Genomic DNA, 19,375 nt, shown 5'->3' with positions numbered 1-19,375 from the left:
AGCCCTGAAGCAGGACATGGAGCCCAGCAAGCACTGGGGCTGTGTGGACGGAGCCCGTCCTCCTCCTCCCCGGAGGCAGAGCCTGGCTTGCAGGGCCCCAAGGCGAGGAGTCCCTCCCCTTCCCCAGCTGGGAGCAGGAAACCCGGGGCTTTCGGAGCAGAAATCCTGTTGGGAGGAAGCCTGCAAGCGTTATAGCTCCTGGCAAAGCCCTGGGTCTTGCCAGACGTGGAGCGCAGCAGTAGGTGGCAATGGTGCACTGGAGCCAAGCCCGGGGCTGCTGGCGGCTGCAGGGGAGCGGAGCCCGGTCCCTGCCTGTCCTGCCCGCCCTGCCTCTGCTGCATGGCCCCTGGCCCGGGAAACTGCGTCATTTAGGAGGGGATAGTCTGGAAAGCTTTAGGTTTTCCAGTGAAGATGGTCAGCAGCTGGAGCAGAGCAGCTGTGCTGCTGCAGCCCTTGAGCGGAGCTGGTAGTTGAGCGGGATTTGAGTTGGCTCCACGCCTCTATCGTAAATATGCACAAAGTCCCGGGTAAATACAGCCCTCACGCTTCCTCTCCCTGTTTCGGTTGACCTGTCACCCCAGTCGGTGTTCCTGGGGTCAGATAAAATTGTAGGATCGTGCTCCCGCTCTCCGCTCCCCTCCCTTGGCAGAGAAGGCGATGCTCTGTCCTGCTGCAGGAGCCCGGGACAGGAGTGTATCAGAGCCTATGGAGGAGCTTTCCCTAGAGCAGGGCTTGTAATATGTGCATTAAGCTTTTATTTAAGTGGAGTATTTTTTGCAGTGAGTATGGTTTAAGGGCTTGAAGGACGGGGGGTGCTCAGCAGGCAGGGGGCTGGGGGTGCTGGCAGCAGCATCTGGTGCAGCATCTTGTACTGGGAGCTGTCGGATGTCCGGGAGGAAACGCGCCGGCTTGAGCTGCTCCCAGCTCCGTGGGCTGTCAGGGAGAGAGGAGACCGGGGACCCTTCAACGCTGCCGCAGAGCTCGGACGCACCAACGCCCGCTGCCGAGGCTGGGGCGTTACGCAGAATTAACACCGACCTCGACAGGCACGGGGGGCCCAGCCGCGCAGGGCAGGCTCGTCCCTACTCGTACACAGCAACGACTGCGAGGCTGTGAATGTTGCTAGCAAGCAGAGCTGCTCCTCGTAGTAAAGTCAAAGCAGCGTGAACGTTGTTTTATCTCTGACCCAGGCCAATTTGTCAGCTCGTGCTCTGCTGTGAAGCTTCCCTTCCGCTTTGCGCGTGGCCAGCTGCTGGCCAGCTCCTTTTTACTCCCTTACACGTAGGAAGCGTTTGAGTGTTAGCAGCTTTTCAAGGGAAAAGCCCTTCCGCAGGACTTTTTTCCCTGCACTATTTCAAATGCTCAAAGCTGTAAGAAGGAAGGCCTGGATTTGTGAGGATGTTGTCAACATCCATTTACAGTTCACACAGGGACCAGACAACCAGGGCAGGCAGCGCCAGCACGTTTGGGTTTGAACTTCAATCCAAGGCATAGTAAGCAAGTAACTCTCGCACAGAACGTTTAACTAGAGGCTAAACATTTCCTAGGAGAAATTCCTTGGAAAGTGTTTGTACCTTTTCTGCTGGAGGAGCCTCCATTAATTCAAGTCTTTGTGCACTGCTCCTTTTCTCTAGAGAAGTGCTAATGAAGAAAGGATTGGGAGAAGTCACCTCATTTAGCTTTGGAAACAAGGCAAAGCAATGGGCAACAGTTTTCACAGCAGGAGCAAAGAGAAGTAAAGGCGTGTTTTTGCAGGTCATTTATTGATTTCTCCAACAAATAAGGCCACACACACCCCCCTCGTAGTATCTGATCATTACATGAGCTTAGTGAGTGACCCGCATGTCATCCTCAGCAGCACAAGTGCTAAAATGTGAGTTGGAGACCCCGATAGCTGCACAGGAGCTGTTAAGTCGAGAGGGAGAGCCTTCAGCCCGGGTTTGGTACTACGAGCACATTCTGCGCTGGAGCAGCAGAGGAAAGTGGTTGTCCAGTGAAGAGGAGCTGGGCCAGAGGTGGGAGCGGAGCGCTGCGCAGGTTCCTGAGGGTCAGGATGCTAGCTTGTGCACTGCTACAGTGATGCTGTCATGCTTCTGGATCATGATATTCCTAGAAGAAGGATAGTGCGGAGGCAGTTGAGGAGCTGGGGGATCCCGAGTGTGGAAGAAGTATAGGGCTGCAGTAGCCACCACCCCCTGAAAGGTTTCCTACTGCTTTTATGGTTCCTGCTCCTTGAGTTCTCATTAATCCAGTGAATTCACATGCCTACGGCTGCCCAGGGAGGTGGGGGAGTCCCCATCCCTGGAGGGGTTCAAAAAAAAGGGCAGACGTGGCACTTTGGGACGTGGTTTAGTGGGCATGGTGGTGTTGGGTTGACGGTTGGACTGATGATCTTAGAGGTCCCTTCCAACCTTAATGATTCCTAGTTTTACTTTCATTAAAAATAATCCAGCCCCCAAGCCAGGAAACATGAAATTATGACTCTGCCCTTAATTGGTTTAGTGGTGGACTTGGCAGTGTTAGGTTAATGGTTGGACTGGATGGTCTTAAAGGTCTTTCCCAACCTAAACGATTCTGTGATTCTATGATTCCCGCCGTGGCTTCAGCGATGGGGCTTCCTCCACATCTGCCAGCTGAGCTCCAGATGAGGAGAGCTGCTCTGGGGATCTGACTCTGGGGAGGGCCCCAAGGCTGGGGGAAAGGTGAACGGAGGGGGCAAAAGCGGCACCCCCGGCTGGAAACTCACCCGCTGTCCGACTCCAGGCACACCACGGGTGTATCGGTCGGGTCGGAGGTGAGCTTGGCTGCCTGCTGCGCGAGGACGGAGATGACGCCGGCGTGCTCATCCGAGAGGGTTCCTCGACCTGCGAGAGGTGGGAGACGTCGGCTGAAGCCACGCGTGCCGTGACAGTGCTTCGCGTGAAGCAGCCGCCCCCCAGGGCCAAGGGGGCTGCTCCTGCTCGGGCCCGTTTGCCTCCCCTGTGGGCTGATGCAGCTTCTCCCCGAATTGTTGCCCTCAAACCACCAAAAAGCCTGAACTGAAGCGGCAGGAGGAGCTGGCTCTGGTTTCCTCCGGTGTGCGTGGGAAGCTGAGTACCGTGGTGCAGGTGGGTGCTAGAGGGACCCTGGGGACACCGGAAAGGGGTTGGGGGGGTGAAGGCTGCGGTGGGGCAGGGCCTGGTGCCCCCGGGGTGCGTGGGAAGCCCCCGCAGGCTGGGAGGGCTCCGGGAGGGCTCCCGCAGGGCTGGGCCCGGAGCCCCCCGCAGTCCCTGCAGGGACGGGGCAGGCCCCGCTACCCCCAGCCCGGGGTCTCCGGTGGGGCAGGCCCCGCTGCCCCCCAGCCCCCGGCGGTGCTCCGGTACTTACAGCCCAGGTTGAGCCCCTGCGAGTCGGTGCAGAGGACGCCCACCACGGCCGGGCTCTTCATGCTGCGGGGGGAGACAGCGGCCGTCAGCGCCGGGGCGGCCCCGCAACCCCCGCCGGGCCTCGGGCCGGCCTAGGCCCGGCTCCCCGCCCACCCCACCCCGCGGCCCCGGCGGGGGCGGCCAGCCCCGCCCCTGTGCCCCCGTGTCCCCCCCCCGTGCCCCCCCCGGCCCGTACGTGTCCTCCAGGTGCTGCTCCAGCGTCCCCTCCATGCCGCCGGCCCCGCGCGCCCCCCCCCCCACTTCCGCCCTACCCGGCCCGCTCCTGGCAGCGGCTTCGCCCACGTGACGCGCGGCGACGGCGGCTCGGCAGGGCCAAAAGGCCTGGCTGCGCGAAAGGCGCCCGCCCCGCTCCTTCGGGGCGACCCAGGCTTACACCCCAACCAGCTCCCATCCCTCTGCCCGCCTCCTGCACCCCCGGGAGCCTCCCGGGGCTCCGTGCAAAGAACGCGGGCTCACGCATGCACCATGCCCTCATTTGGGGGTGTCAGGCCCTGCACCCCCTCGCCCCCCACAGCAGCCCTCCCTGGGCGGCCATTTTCCCGCAGAGCGGGTGCCACAGTTGCGGTTCTCGGGGAATTTTCCCTCCCTTTTCTCCACCTTTATGCTCCTGAGCGTGGTTTATTTGTGTTTCCCTCCCCGCCACGCGGCACCGCTCAGGATTTGCACGGCAAAATGGAATTCAAGGGGTGTTTTAATGGCGGTGCCGCCGCACACCCTCGCCGGCCAGAGCATCCTCTGGCAGCTGGGCCCCAGCGAGGGATGCGGGGACGCGGGGACGCGGGCTGGAGCCCACTATGTGCAGCAGGAAGGGCCGCGCTGGGCTGGTGCTGGGGGGCCAGGCCCCCCGCGCCGTTGCCACGGTGCAGAGCGGTGGCCGAAGCGATGCTCAGCCCGGCTTTCCCGCGAGGAGCCCCCCCAAATCCCAGCCCCGCCGCCAGCGCCGAGGGGGAGGAAATTTATGGCGGGCGCGTCGCGAAGCTCGGTGACGCTAATAAGGTGTCGGCTGAAGCCGTTCCCGGCTCTGCCTGGCGATAGATCTTGGCTTGTCAGGTTGGAAAATTAAAATGTTATTGATGGGGGAAGTGAAGTGCGGTGGGGTTTTTTATTTTTTATTTTATTTTTCTTTCCCCTTGGGTGAGCTGGGAGCTCTCTCAGGCAGCACCGAGAGCCCTGATCCCGATTGCCATGGGGCTCCCCGCTGCATCCCACCCTGCTGGGATGGCTTGGACTTATATTGCCTTTTTTTTGAGGGTTTTTTTTCCCTCCCTCCAGGAAACAACATAGGACAAAAAATACAAATATACCCTATGGAGGCTGGGGGCTGCATCCTCCCCGTCCCACCAGCACCTTCTCAAGGAAACAACCGCTCCTGAGCCATTCCTGGCTGTAGGATTTCTGGAGGGGAGGCTTTTTGGGAGAGTTGGGATTAATTAATTCAAGCCCAGGTGGAGGAGACTTTAGCGAAGCAGCAGAACAGCTGCCACATCAAAAGAAGTGCTGGTCTCCAGGCAGGGAAATGCCAGGGCTATTTTTTAATTAAATAGACAATTTAGCACGGGACTGATACTTCACAAAAGAAATTCAACACAAAAGCCCGATTAAACCCCGTGGCTCCAATCAAACCCATATTTCAAATCCCAGCCCATCACCTCGGGCCATGCTTCCCCCCTGGGGCTGAGCCCCCCAGCCGTTCCCGGTCCCTAATTTGCCCCTGTGGACCAGGTCTGGCAGGGAGCAGCCCCAAAATTGGCCTCGGGGATGTTTATTCCTCAGTGGGAAAAGCCAGAAGGGACAAAATTCATAATGCTGGTGAGGAGCCCTGATAGTACAGGGATGGTACCTAGCAACCCAGGGCTGGGAAAATCCATCTCGCTGGGTCAGATTTGCAAACCCAGCTTTATTTTGGGGGGGAAAAATGGAGTTTTATTTCCTGCCCTTGTTGTGCAAAGGATCTTAGCCACGGTCTCTGCTTGCACGGCCCCGGCCAGCACAGCTGCGGGCTCTGGGAGCTTGGTCTTGGGGGTCCTCAGCCGAATCCAGGCTGGACCGTGGGACCCCAGGACCATGCATTGGCCATGGAAGGTATTTAAATTTTTTTTTTTTCTTTCTTTTTTTTAATGCTGGACTCCCAAAGGGGCTGCATGGGACAAGGCGGTGGGCGATGAATGGCCCCAGCTCCGTGGGGACGTCACATCGCAGAGGCTGCAGAGATTTCTCGCTCCTCTCTCACCTGATGGATGCGACTGTGGGGACCGGTGGGTGTTTTCGTCGAGGCCTCCCATCCCTGAGCACATTGGGATGTTGTCCCTTGCATCCTCCCAGAATGTACAAATTAAAAAAGAAGCCGATAATTCCAGCTTTGCCTGCCTTTTTAGCCACTTCAGCAATCCCTGGTCTTATTCCCTTGTGCTCCCAGGAGATGCACCAAATGCAATTTGAGGTATGGGGGATACACTTCAACCCATAAATCAACATATTTACACATTATATTCAGATTCCAACACACCCTCGTTACTGAAAAAGATATTATTCCCTCTCTGCCTTCTTTTATTCTCACAAATAAATGCAGCCGAGTCTCTATTTCTACAGGATATTTATCACAGAGCCACATTATTACACACTGCGCTCTTACGAGCTGAGAAGTAACAGGCTAACTTTATTCGTGTGTTTTCTTTAAGCTAAATAATCACAAATTCTTGATTAAATTCTTAAGTACACCCGTCAAGGATAAATATGGATATAGAGTTGTACTTGGAAAATCCAGCTGTGTTGGCTTAGCTGAAAAATAACCCTGAGATGTGGGTGCGGGTGGGAGAGGTGGGTATTTTTTTTTTTTTTTCCCTTCCTTGGTGGTTTATTAATATTTCTTTTATACCATTAGAGATTCAGGTCTCATCTGCTTATTCTGAGATCATCAGGGGGAAGAAAAAAAGCCCACGGTGGCGGAGCTGGACGGGGTTATATAGGGTGGGAGGCGCGGGGCTGCTGCAGACCTTGGCGACGCAGGGCAGACGGCTCCTGCCCCGGCACCATGGGCCGGCTCCTGCAAACCCTCTGCTTGCTCCTGCTCATCACCTCCTGCCCCGGCGCCGTCATCACCGGGGTAAGTGCCGCTTCCTCCCCCAGCCTGGGAGATTTATTGATTTTTATTATTGTTTTGCAAAATAAGGCAGGAATCGGTGCTTTTTGCTATTTGCTTCGGGGTTGGTATTTCCCAACCCCCCCCCCCAATTTATTACTCATTTTTCCGACGCGTGGATGCTGTTCCTACAGCCAGCCCCAGCCCACGTGAGTGTAAAGTCACGCCGGTGAGCTGCTCTTTCTGCTGCTCTTCTCAGCACCGTGTCAGACCCGGCACGCAGGGAAATGGGGGATTTTAGGAAGTTTTCCAGCAGGGAAAAAATAATATATCTTTACGGGCAAGCCCCAGAGCATGTTCCCAACAAGGGCTCAAGTACCTGAGCGTCTTTCTCCCTCCCAAATTAAGAGATATTATTAAAAGAGGGGGGCAATGTCAGGATGCAAAGGAGAGGTGCGATGCTTACCCTGCTGTGTTTTGGGGCTCGGTGTGTCCGAGAGCTTGGTGCTGCTGAGCAAGAGCTGGACCAAGGGCGATGCTAAAAGCAAGAGGAGCAGCGAGTTTTGGGGACAGAATCCAGGCTTTTGTGGTGCTTCAGGAGTCCCGATGCTGGTTTCAGCAAAGCCGGGCTTGGCTGAACCCCCTCCTTTTTCCCCTGGCAGCGAAAAAAACCTGTTTAAAACCTAGTTGAAGCATTTACATCCTGGCTGCCTCTCTGCCTCCTGACTTTTCCCAACTGATGGGGATTTTGTGGTTGACTTCAGCTGGCTCTCGGCTCCTCTTTCCCCAGACACACCTTACAGTCAGACCTATTTCTTTCAAGCCTGTGATTTTTTTGGCTGGATCTCCCCAACCCCTACCTGCACCCCGAGCTGCCAAGCCAGGTCAAGGGGAGCCACCTCTATCGAGGGCCAAATAGACCCAGCAGCTCCTGAAATAATTCCCAGGGCTTAAATGACTCATTTTGAATAACCAGAGAAAAGAGGTTGGACACGCAGCGCCCTGGTTGCCTGCAGCCCCCATCAGCCCCCTCCAGAGTTTGCAGGTGAGGGTCCATCTCGTTGCTGAGATCTGATTTTTAACAGCATTTGGGTGTTACGAGGTGCTTTGGATGCTCGAGGAGAATCAGGTTCCCTTCAGGAAAGGGAAGACTCTGGAAAATCCCCTTATTGCCCCCCTGTGAGAGAGCTGCACCCCAAAATTATGCGCTATCCATTGCCCTTGTGGTTTTTTTTCCCCAGTTGCAATTTCCACACCTTTTCATCTGCACAAGTGATGGGCTTGTGGCTGGGAGCTCCTGGGGAGAGGTGCCCCAAGGAAGGGGTGACCCCAGGGGGGTTTGGGTGAGCCCCATCGGTTCTTCTTTGGCTACCAACCTGACGTCAGGAAAATGGGTGGGAGAAGGGGTCAGGGGTGCAACGAGCTGCTCTAGTGATGGCCAACACAGCCTGGGGGGCAAAATGGGGGCACCCCGAGCACCAAGCAGGTCCCGTCCGCCTCTTCTCAACATCCCCATGAGCTTCCAGGTGTGGCAGTGAGCTGTGCAGCATTTGCATCCGTGCCTCAGTTTCCCCATCCTGGGGAAAGAGGTGCCTGTTTTCCATTTTACATCTGCCTTGGGTGGGGAGAGGCTGAGTTGTTGGCATTACTCTGCTCCCTACTAACAACAACAAAAAAAGCACTGGGCATTTGCATTATTTAGCAGGTTTTACAGGCTCAGACGGGCGAAGTGTGTACACGACGGAGGATCCGGACAGTGAGTTTATCCCTCAGCGCCGCTGCTCTGACTTGGCCCCAATGCTGCTTTTAAGTTGGGCGGCTGCAAAATTTTCCTCTGTCCCTCCCATCACTGCGCGCACGAGGGATTTCCCCCTTCGTCCTGCAAACCCCATCGCCCCAAATCCAGCCCGTGCCCTGACCCAAACCCTCCCCAGCTTAACCCAAAACGGGAGAGCTAGGAACACCAAAAACCCTCTCCCTTAAAGCCCCGTTAAGGGGCTACACCCAGCAGCTTGGCATGGGCTAATTTCTCCAGCGGCCCCCCCCAAGAAGAGGGATAGCCATGCTTTCCTGGGCTGCCGCACTAACCCATCGTCGTCCCTCTCCCCAGGCCTGCGAGCGGGACCCGCAGTGCGGCAGCGGGACCTGCTGCGCCGTCAGCCTCTGGCTGCGGGGGTTGCGGATGTGCACCCCCCTGGGGCAGGAGGGGGACGAGTGCCACCCCTTCAGTCACAAGGTACTGGCGGGGGGGTGCCCGGTGGGGCTGGGAGCGGGGATAAGGACCGGGCAAAGGGCACCAAGCTCCTTGCGTGGGAGAAAAGCTCCGTTAAAGCTCTGGGATGGAGAAGGGGGTCGGTGTCGGGGGGCTGGGGTGGATGAGGCTCCAGGCAGCATCGTGGTGGTCCCCGAGCTGGCGCGGTGCAGCTGGTTTCAGCCTCTAAAGTATTTTGAGCAACCCCCTGCCTGTCTGCGCCATCCTAAATCCTCGGGATGCCCCATGGGTGCTGTGCACCTTGGCTCGCAGCTGGGACCGAGCCACCTGCCCCATTCATTTAAAGAAAAGCGCAGGCCACACTGCTCGAAATTGAGTCGTAAATGCTCTGCCAAGCGAGGAGAAGCCAAGTTAATGCTGCAGAGCCGCCCCAGCACCATCATTTCTGTCCGATAAGAAACCCCAGCGCACCGGGATTAGCCCAAAGCGCGACACTGCTGCAATCCCTCCTCTGGGAGGATTTAGTGGCAGCATCCCGGCCGCGGGGGGAGCGTCCCACTCTGTGCTCCCATATTGATTTTGCACGGTGGGAGCAAGATTTAATGATGCTGCACCTTCTGCTTGCACAAGGAAGGAGCGAAGGGCTTCAGAAGGATCAAAAATTAATTTCAGGCATATCCCCATTAAACCTCTGAGAAGAGCCAGAGATTTTCTCAGGGCTTTGATCCCATTTGATAATTTTTTGGTTGCAGCAGAGCCCTGCCGCTCTCACCTCTCCCGCATCTCTCCCATGTCTCTCTGCAGGTCCCTTTCTTCGGGAAGCGCCAGCACCACACCTGCCCATGTTTGCCCAACTTCATATGCTCCAGATTCCTCGACGGCCGCTACCGCTGCTCCATCAACTTCAAGAACATTGATTTTTAGGGTGATGCTCCTGGCTCTCCATCCGTGAGCTCCCAGCACCCATTTCTTGCCCTCTCCCATGGCCGCCGGGTGCCCACATAGTGCCAGGAAACCTTAAAAGTGCTTTTCCAAGGGTAGACAGTGTTGTTATAAGCTGTACGTTATATGGGGAAACTGAGGCACGGTCAAGCCAAGCTGCTCCGACAGTGGCTTAGCAAAGCTCTGCCCCAGCCCGGAGCAGGACCTGGCTCCAGCATCCTCTGAGAGGAGTGGATTGAAGGACCGTGTGTGGCAAATGTCTGTGGCCTCAAAAATCCCTTTAACAAGATGTTGTCTGCATGTAATGGATGCTGTCAGCTAGCTTTCACCTCCCTCCTTTATTTTATACAGTAAAAATCAAGGGTGATGCAATTTGGGAAGAGTGAAAGTAGACGCCGAGCAGCCAGCAGCCGAGAGCTTCCTCCTGTGGTTTTTATCCTGGCGCACGGTAAAATTTGGGACGTGAAGCTGAGCAGCATCGTTTCATCTGCCAAAGCGTCTGCAGGGCTGAGCCCAGCAGTGAAGGTGGTGGTGGAGACCTGACTTTAATTATTTTTAAACTTTGCAGTCATGCACTAGGAAAGACAAAAATCAGAGGGGCAGAAACTTCCTTTTGTGGGGAGCGTTAGCAGTTTCCCTGCAATTCCTATGGGATAAACCATTTCTGTAACAATAATTCCCATCGTGATATTGCCCGATTGTATTTTATCAGCGGTTTTTTTTTTCTTCAAGCTGGTGATGGGTGATCTAATCTAGCCTGCAATTAAAAGAAATTGATATCAAGTAGCTGTGGGGAACTAAGGAATGGGTTTCCTCAAAGTTCAAGCACCGCAATGTGTTTGGCAGAGGCTGAAGCTGGAGCCGTGTGGTGCCAGATGTGGGTCTTTGGGATGTAGGAAAATGTTTTCCAGCCTCAGCATCTGCCTTAGGTTCAGGCACCATATGAGGTTTGGGAGCCTCTCTTTATGTTGGTCGAATTTGAGAGGAGAATGGGATATTCCCGTTAATTAAATGTGCTAAAAGGTCTCTCAGACACGTGCTTTCAGTCCCCCTCTTAAAAACATATTGTGGAAACACCGTGTATCACTTGAGCTTCCCTCCTGCTTCCTACAGCAACCCCCGGCAATAATAAATAAAAAGAAAGAAAGAAAAGACATAAAAAAGAATAATCAGCTTTTACAGAAAAAAAAAAACCCAAACCAAAACCAACCCACCCCGACTGGTTTCCTTTCAAGCAGAAGCCATGCTTAAAGGCAAAGCTTATTTTGGGGGTTTGAACGCGTGCACTCAGAGCTGCTCCCGGAACGTGCCTGGGGTCCAGTGCCGGGAGCAGCGGCACCCGCTGTGCTCCGGGCCCTCCCCGTTGGTAGGGTTTGGTGGATTTTGGTGCGTTTCGGTGCTATAGCAGCAACTGTTTCTATTCTAAGGACCCCAAAGGACAGCAGCTGTGTGGCTGTGGCGGACCATGGAGAGTAAAGTAATTGAGATTTGGCATTTGATGCTGGGTGAAAGCTTCCTTGCACTTGTTTCTCCTCCTGAAAAATTATTGTGAATTTGGTGAAAATAAAACATTGCAATGACTGGGTTGATTTTAGTTAGTTTTTTTTACACACCAGAAGTGGTGCTCTTTATTTACAAAAGACAAATCCTGCAGCGGGGACCGTGCATCTCCCCAGGTGAGGCAGGTGAGTTTATGATACCCATTGCTTGGTGGCACGGGGCAATAGAAAGGGGTCCCATAGCAATACAGAGGGGGAAAAAGTCAGGAAAAAAGCACAGTGTTTCATAATATTCTTTAAAAAATATGTAGCTTCATGGTTTGGGTTTCTTTTATTAAGCTGCCTTACTTTGTTACCTGCTTCTGGCCCACAAGCTTGGAAATGTGCAGAAAGAACTGGTTTGGTTTTTTTTTTTTAAAGTTGTTTTTTAGACATGTCCCAGTGGAAAATATTGCAAGTGATTTTCTCCTAGCAGAAAAAACAACAGCAAAAAGAAATAAAACAACGGAACAGCTTCTTGCCATCCTCAATTCCCATTTTGGGGGGACTCCCCAGACCCTGGGGCAGTGCTGCCTGGTGGGAATCGCCAATCTCCTGGTGGCTTTAAACTGCAGGAGGTGACAATTTCGTGGGAAATCACTTGATTCCAGCATAAATAGAGGGAAACCCCCATTGCAAGAGCAGGCTCTCCGTCTTGATTTCAATTTGTAAATTGAAAAAGTCCTGAGTAGTCCAGAGCAGCCTGAGTGGGTCCCTGCCCTTGCTCCCCTGTCCTGCGCTCGTGCCTGGGACGTGTCCCTTCATGGTTTTACCTGCAGTTTAGCAGAAAAGACCACTTCTAAGCTGCTTTCAAAGTGCATTTAGGGAAGCAAAACCTAGCAAATCTGCTTTTTTTTTTTTCCCCCCAAGAGGTGGAAACCTCCACGCAGGGGAAAAAGCACAAGCAGCAAAGCAAAAGCTCACGTCATCCTGCGGGGACGGGGAGGAAAAATCAACACAGCCCTGGTAATCAGGAGCATGGGGGGCTGTTTGCTTCCCGTGAGCTGCTTTCCCTGCACGGCGCGGTGCCAAGCGCCCCTCTCGTCCTCCCACACGCGCGTTTCCCCACGCGCTGTTTCATGTGCTGGTTCCAAGGTGAACGGTGCCCGGCTGTACAAGCCAGCGTGGGCTGGGACCTGGCCAGGACACGGCCGAGGTGTCACAAACCCAGCGCCGCATCCTGGTGACGCTCCCAGATCTCAATATTCAATACCTAAAATAATTGCATGTATGGTTTCCAAACAGCAGGAAAATGTTCTGTTCTGTTCTGTCCTATTCTATTCTATTCTCTTCCCTTCGGTTCGGTTTGGTTCTGTTCTGTGCTATTCTACGCTAAATTTCCTCCCCTAAAATACACATCAAACCCATCCCGCTTTTACACCAAGCATAAATCATTGCTCCCTCCCCAAATTTCTCTCTACGGCAACTCGCAGTGCCCCCCGGCGCCGTGTGCTGCTCCTGCAGCAGGACGGGTCGGTGCTTTTCTGCCTTTGGCTTTGCCCGCGGGGATCTGCGGCTGCTCGGCTTGGGCGCCATCGGCTGATCTTGAACCCGGGCACAGCCTTTGAAAGCTGCTTAGGTAACGGCAGGGTAAGACTGGACTTTGTGAGCTTTATATAGTTATATTATATACAACTATGTATTATTTATATTTTTTTATTTTTATTATTTATAGTAGTGATTATACATTATATATTAATATTGTTCCTGTTATGTCTTTATTGTTTATTATTTTATAATTTTTATTATTTATATCTATTCTTTATAATTTTTTTTGGCTTGGAGCGAGGTTTTGTTCCCAAGGTGCTTTCTGTGGTTCATCCCGATGGCTTTCCTCATTTCAAATCCCGCTTGAGCTCATGTCTGAGACCAAAGCGGGATGCACCTCGCTGCCTTTTTGGCTGCCATAGCCCAGCCCCAGCCCCTTCCCACTCCTGTACAAGCAGACAATTTCAGCTGGTTCCCTTCCCTCTTGTCCTGGTTTCAGCTGGGATAGAGTTAATTTTCTTCCTAGTAGCTGGCACAGTGCTGCGTTTTGGATTTAGTATGAGAATAACGCTGATAACACACCGATGTTTGAGTTGTTGCTCAGTACTGCTCACCCCAGGCAAGGACATTTCAGGTTCCCATGCTCTGCCAGGGGCACAAGCAGCTGGGAGGGGGCACAGCCAGAACAGCTGATCCAAACTGCCCCAAGGGCTGTTCCATCCCATACGGCGTCATGCCCAGTATAGAAACTGGGGGGGTTGGCTGGGGGGCTGCGATCGCTGCTCGGGGACGGGCTGGGCATTGGTTGGCGGGTGGTGAGCAACTGCATTGCGCATCACTTGCTTTGTATATTATTATTACTGTTATTATTATATTGTTGTTATTACTACTACTATTTTACTTTATTTTATTTCCATTACTAAACTGTTCTTATCTCACCCCAGGAGTGTTTCTCACTCTTACTCCTCCAATTCTCCCCCCCATCCCACCGGAGCAGGGGGAGTGAGCGAGCGGCTGCGTGGTGCTGAGCTGCTGGCTGGGGTTAAACCATGACACCTCTGCTGAAAAAATCATTATTAATTCCTGCTTTACTCCATTACAGGAACCAGCCCCATCGCAGAAACCCACCTTCTGTCTGCAGCAGAGAGGGGACCGTCCTGGCAGCTCTGCCTACAGCAGCCTTTCCAAATAGTGACAACGCTGATAGGAAATTCAAACAACAAAGGAAAAAAAAAGGGTCCATCAGTTTTCCCATGCTGTCATCAGAGAAACCCAATCTCCTGCTGCGATACCACCAGCTGCCACCAAGTTTTGGGGGTCTGGAGGGTGCGTAGTGGCTTGGGACACACAGATCAAATAATTTTGTCAGAGCTGGGTCCAGCAGCATGTCCTGGGCTTATAACTGCATGATTGAGCCCAAAGATTGGGGTGACATTGCCAGGGGACCAGGGGCCACCCAGCCAGTGCAACGAGCAGACCCCGTGGTGCTGGGTCCACAGCATCTGTGAAATGCACTGGAGAGATGAGTATTTGGGGTGTAGGACCTACTCAGTGCTGTACTCCGCAGGGTGATGTGCTTAGTGCTCAGTGCCTCAGTTTCCCCACCTGTCCAACGGGGGTGATGGGATTTCCTGTGGATCCCTGGTTGCTGGAGGAGGGGCAGGGGCGTACAGCAAATGCTCACAGCTAAATTGTTCCTGAAAGCAGGATAATAAATGGCAGGTCTAAACAGCAATTCAGCAGGGTTCTTCCTCCCACACTTCCCTTATGGCTCAGCCTCGCTGAAAGTCTTCATTTCTGATTTTCCCACTTACTTTCTAGAAAGCCATCAGATGTTTAACCCATCGCAGTCCTCCACTTACAAAAGCACAGGGCAGAACTTGTCTATTCAATATGGCACCGGCAACATGGAGGGCACCGTGGGCTCCGTCACCGTCATGAGTGTCGCGATGGCATTTCCAGTGGGGGTCCTTTGTGCCTTCTCCACCTGATTAACATCAATATTGCAGTGCCTGCTCCAGATCTTACGGCACCCTCCCTGTCTCTAGGTTGCATCTCTGGTGGACACCAACCAGCTCTTCGGCTTGAGCACCACCGAGCGCGGCCAATTCTTTGTCAGTGTCAAATTTGATGGGATCCTGGGCTTGGGCTACCCAAATCTGGCTGCTGATGGGATCACACCAGTGTTTGATAACTCATTGAATGAGAACTTGCTGGAGGAGAACCTGGCGACAGGGGACCCTTCCTAAAGCAGCAAATTGGTGGCAAAAGCGCAAAGGCAAAAGTGCAGGGAGAGAGAGGGTACCCCACCCCCGAGCGGGAAAGAGCGAGCTCCTGACGAGCAGCAGCTCTGACTCGGCGTGGGCAGGGGCAGGAGTGACGGTGGCCAAACCCCCTCACGTAGAGGAGCAGCCCCAGTGAGCACAGGTGACCAGGAGCGCGGCGACCAGGGTAGGCAAACAGGGCATGGTGCAGCAGAAGGGCAGGGTCAGCCATGGGATCAGGCCCAGCCACCATGGGCTCATGAAAGGCAGGCCCTGCTTGACCAACCTGATCTCCTTCTATGACCTGGTGACCTTCCTGGTGGATGAGGGGAAGGCTGTGGCTGTCATCTGCCTGGATTTCAGCAAAGCCTTTGACACCGTCTCCCATAGCATTCTCCTAGGGAAGCTGGCGGCTCATGGCTTGGACGGGCGTACTCTTTGCTGGGTAAAAAACTGGTTGGGTGGCCGAGCCCAGAGAGTTGTGGTGAATGGAGTTAAGCGCGGTTGGCGGCCGGTCACGAGCGGTGCTCCCCAGGGCTCTGTTTTGGTGCCAGCCTTATTTAATCTCTTCATCAACGATCTGGATGAGGGGATCGAATGCGCCCTCAGTAAGTTTGCAGATGACACCAAGTTGGGCGGGAGCGTCGATCTGCTCGAGGGTAGGAAGCTCTGCAGAGGATCTGGCCAGGCTGGACCGATGGGCCAAGGCCCAAACCATGAGGTTCAACAAGGCCAAGTGCCGGGTCCTGCACTTGGGTCACAACAACCCCATGCAGCGCTGCAGGCTTGGGGAAGAGTGGCTGGAAAGCTGCCTGGCCGAAAAGAACCTGGGGGTGTTGGTCGACAGCAGCTGAACATGAGCCAGCAGTGTGCCCAGGTGGCCAAGAAGGCCAACAGCATCCTGGCTTGTGTCAGGGGTAGTGTGGCCAGCAGGAGCAGGGCAGGGATTGGCGCTGGTGAGGTGGCACCTGGAATCCTGTGTCCAGTTTTGGCTGCCGCTGGAGGCTGGGCCTGGGGCTGGACCGGGCTCCCTGCCGGCAGGAGGGCACGCAGGGCCCGACGGGTGTAGGGCCCGGATCCCGTGTCCCCAGCTGCCGTGGCTGGCCCCTGATGTCCCCTTCCCTGCAGGAGGTCACACCTGCTATGCCACGATTAATGAGGGAAAAACCCCTCCTGCCTGCGTGCAGCGGCTCTTCCCAGCCTTGAATGCTAGAGCCTGCGGTGGAGGAGGTTTAGATTGGATACTAGGAAGGATTTCTTCACGGAAAGGGTGGTCAAGCGTTGGAACGGGCTGCCCAGAGAGGTGGTGGAGTCCCCATCCCTGGAGGGGTTCAAAAAATGGGCAGATGTGGCACTTGGGGACATGGTTCAGTCTAGTCTACCCTTGACTGGTTTAGTGTGGGCTTGGCAGTGTAGGTGAATGGTTGGGCTGGATGATCTTAAAGGTCTTTTCCAACCTCAATGGTCCTGTGATTCTGCGAGGGACGTACAGCCGTGGTGCCGAGGGGCAGGGTTCAGCGGTGGGCCGGGCAGCGCTAGGTGTCAGGGACTGAAAGGGTTAACGTCCCAAACACGGGGGAGGCGAGCGAAGGCCTGCGGGGAGGCGCCCTAAGGTCCCCCCGGCGATGAAGATGAAGCGGGGTCCGCACAGCCCCAGGCGGGGACGCTGCCTGAGGGGAGCACTCGCAACCCCGCCCTCCCACGGCCGACGTCGCGCGGGCTCCCTGTGAGGAAGGGGCCCGTCCCCCCGCCCCCCAGCGGCGCCTGCGCAGAAGCTGCAGAACGTTCTGGAAGGTGCCTCGCGGGGGGGCGGGGTGAGAGGCGGGGCCTGGCCCAGCCCAGCCCCAGCTCCGAGGGGCTGCGGGTGCACCCCCACCCCCGGGGGTGGTGGGGGGTCCCCCGGGGGACCCCGCGCTGTCGCCCCGGCCCAGCCCGGCCCAGCCTGGCCTGGCCTCCCCCCGGCCTCCCCCCGGCCGCAGCCGGGCCCCGCGCTCCGGGAGCAGCGCCCAGCGCCGGGGTGTGCGCCGTTCGGCGTCGACGTCGTGGGATCCGCGGGTGGTGAGATCTCGCTCTCCTCTTTCTTCCTTCTCCTGTCCTTTTACAAGTATTGGGTTAGAACCCGCGTTCCTTATCGTGGTGCTTTCCTGGTTCAAGTTGCCTACCATTGCACTTTGTGTTTGGGTTAGAACCCGCGTTGCTTATCGCGCCTCCCCGGTTCGGGCTGCCCGTCGTTGTGCTTTCCACGTTCAGGTTGGTGTTTACTGTCACTGAAGCGTTTAATTGATCATTTGGTGTCGTTTCACCTTAATGTAGCCCAAGGGAATCACAGAACCGCCACGATGCTCCCTGGACAGTCTGCTTTGGGGTGTGGCACTAGGTTAATGGTTGGACTGGATGATCTTAAAGGTCTTTTCCAACCTAAATGATTCTGTGATTCTGAGAAGGACATTGGGGTGCTGGAGCGTGGCCAGAGAAGGGCAGCGGAGCTGGGGAAGGGTCTGGAGCACAGGGCTGGTGGGGAGCGGCTGAGGGAGCTGGGGGTGTTCAGCCTGGAGAAGAGGAGGCTGAGGGGAGACCTGATCGCTCTGCAGCTCCTGGCAGGAGGGGGCAGGGAGGGGGGTGTTGGGCTCTTCTCCCAAGAAGTTAGTGATAGGACGAGAGGAAATGGGCTCAAGCTGCACCAGGGGAGGTTTAGGTTGGATATTGGGAGAAATTTTTCCATGGAAAGGGTGGTCAAGCATTGGAACAGGCTGCCCAGAGAGGTGGTGGAGTCCCCATCCCTGGAGGCGCTCAAAAAATGGGCAGACGTGGCACTTTGGGATATGGTTTAGTGGGCATGGGGGTGTTGGGTTGATGGTTGGGCTGATGATCTTAGAGATCCTTTCTAACCTTAATGATTCCTAGTTTTTACTTTGATTGAAAATAATCCAGCCCCCAAGCCAGGAAACATGAAATTGCTACTCTGCCCTTAACTGGTTTCGTGGTGGACTTGGTAGTGTTAGGTTAATGGTTGGACTGGATGATCTTAAAGGTCTTTTCCAACCTCAACGATTTGATGATTCTATGATTAGGAAAAATTTCTTCACGGAAAGGGTGGTCAAGCATTGGAACAGGCTGCCCAGAGAGGTGGTGGAGTCCCCATCCCTGGAAGTGTTCAAAAACTGTGTAGACGTGGCACTTTGGGAGCACAGTATATTAACATCTCTAACCAGACCCTCAACACCTGCAGTTCCTTGCTCCATGGACAGTCTCTCCTCTTTTGGTTAGTTATCACTGTCATGGGATAGGATTTGAGTTTAATAGATCTTAATTGACTTAATTTTTGCTGAGGTGTCCAGCTCCATGCAGATGGGGGTCTCACTGGGCTCCTTGTTTGTATTAGTACACGCAGTTGGCAATCAGGAAAAATACAGCCCTGGGCCAAGGGGACTCCTGAGCAAGCAAGGTACTGATTGCATTTAAAGCTGGACAGAAGTACTCCAGACTCCAGTAGTTGTCTAAAGTCTCTGAAGATCTTTATTTATGAACTGCGTGCTACTGTAGTCAATAAATAACCATAATTACAGTATGCTTACAATGTTTCCCATTTGGTTTTCTTAAAAAAATAATGTACAACAAAGTTACCGAGAAGATAACTGCCCTGTTTGTGTGTAGTGAAGCTGGATTAAAATATTCACAGCAGAGGGTTTCTGTGGATGGGGGACAGTTTTGCAGGTTTAGAGCAGATGGGATTTAGGCCCCCCAGGCATTAGCTGAATGTGATGCCTGCGGTATCCAGCTGATTCCTTGGGCAAAGATCTGAGCGTCTCCCGTTCAGGGCACACCACTTAATCTGTCCTGCTGCAAATGTGAGCTGTTCCCGATTCAAACTCATATAGCTGAGTGCTGAATTTAGCCCAGGCAACCTAAAACCAGAAGTGCAGTCTTCAGTCTGCGAGTTCAGTAGCACCAGGTAGAAGATTATTTTCTGTTAAATATGAATAAATCAGAACTGTAAAGCGCCTTTCGTTTGGCAGTCTCAAAACATTTCACCCTTGTTGCATGTTCCTTACAGCACCCTTGTCAGGTTGGGTTTTGCTACTGACAAGTAAGGTGGTCCCTGTGAAATTAGCTGGCTTTCCTTAGCGAGCCATTACAGTGCCGAGAACAAAACACATGGCACTTAACTCATCCCTGTAAATTAATCTCTAAAGCGAATGCTCAGAGCAATTAAATGTGGGGGATTCTCAAGGAGACAGGAAATTGATTTGCAACTTAATGCAATAATGTAAAGCCAGTAAGCCCTGTTAAGATGTTGAAATCTAAAGTTTCCTCCCCCGGCTCTGAACACCTTTCCTTTTAACCCCTGTGCTGCGTTTTAGGAACCTCTAACTGGCTTTACAGTAGGCTTCTTTCACATCTTTTTCTCCTGTTGGTGGCTCTGGCTA

The 19,375-nt window shown here is 54.2% G+C and overlaps 2 protein-coding genes across 2 annotated transcripts; one reads left to right on the top strand and one right to left on the bottom strand.

Moving 5' to 3' along the window:
- Positions 1 to 1,744: 1,744 nt before the first annotated feature.
- Positions 1,745 to 3,636, bottom strand: LAMTOR5 (late endosomal/lysosomal adaptor, MAPK and MTOR activator 5). Its single transcript, XM_075722350.1, has 4 exons — positions 3,601 to 3,636; positions 3,367 to 3,428; positions 2,747 to 2,864; positions 1,745 to 2,109 (listed from the first exon to the last, which is right to left on the bottom strand). Exons 1-4 carry the CDS (start codon positions 3,633 to 3,635, stop codon positions 2,049 to 2,051), a joined length of 276 nt encoding a protein of 91 aa, XP_075578465.1. The 5' UTR covers position 3,636; the 3' UTR covers positions 1,745 to 2,048.
- Positions 3,637 to 6,456: 2,820 nt separating this feature from the next.
- On the top strand, positions 6,457 to 9,640 carry PROK1 (prokineticin 1). The gene is made up of 3 exons (XM_009492395.2): positions 6,457 to 6,528; positions 8,615 to 8,740; positions 9,521 to 9,640. Exons 1-3 carry the CDS (start codon positions 6,457 to 6,459, stop codon positions 9,638 to 9,640), a joined length of 318 nt encoding a protein of 105 aa, XP_009490670.2.
- Positions 9,641 to 19,375: the final 9,735 nt, after the last annotated feature.

The sequence above is a fragment of the Pelecanus crispus genome, chromosome 17 (genome assembly GCF_030463565.1).
Source record: "Pelecanus crispus isolate bPelCri1 chromosome 17, bPelCri1.pri, whole genome shotgun sequence".
In the NCBI taxonomy this organism is placed as follows: domain Eukaryota; kingdom Metazoa; phylum Chordata; class Aves; order Pelecaniformes; family Pelecanidae; genus Pelecanus; species Pelecanus crispus.
The sequence above is the reverse complement of the archived record's forward strand: the minus strand, read 5'-3'. Positions and strand labels throughout refer to the sequence as shown.

Bases quoted from the DNA above. Each gene is read 5' to 3' on its own strand.
- LAMTOR5 (XM_075722350.1), bottom strand. From the start codon at position 3,635: ATGGAGGGGACGCTGGAGCAGCACCTGGAGGACAC. The intron at 3,429-3,600 runs GTACGGGCCGGG...CTCCCCCCGCAG, and splicing joins GAGCAGCACCTGGAGGACAC to CATGAAGAGCCCGGCCGTGG. The intron at 2,110-2,746 runs GTGAGTTTCCAG...TCCTTCTTCTAG, and splicing joins TGCCTGGAGTCGGACAGCGG to GAATATCATGATCCAGAAGC.
- PROK1 (XM_009492395.2), top strand. From the start codon at position 6,457: ATGGGCCGGCTCCTGCAAACCCTCTGCTTGCTCCTGCTCATCACCTCC. The intron at 6,529-8,614 runs GTAAGTGCCGCT...CCCTCTCCCCAG, and splicing joins CCGGCGCCGTCATCACCGGG to GCCTGCGAGCGGGACCCGCA. The intron at 8,741-9,520 runs GTACTGGCGGGG...GTCTCTCTGCAG, and splicing joins GCCACCCCTTCAGTCACAAG to GTCCCTTTCTTCGGGAAGCG.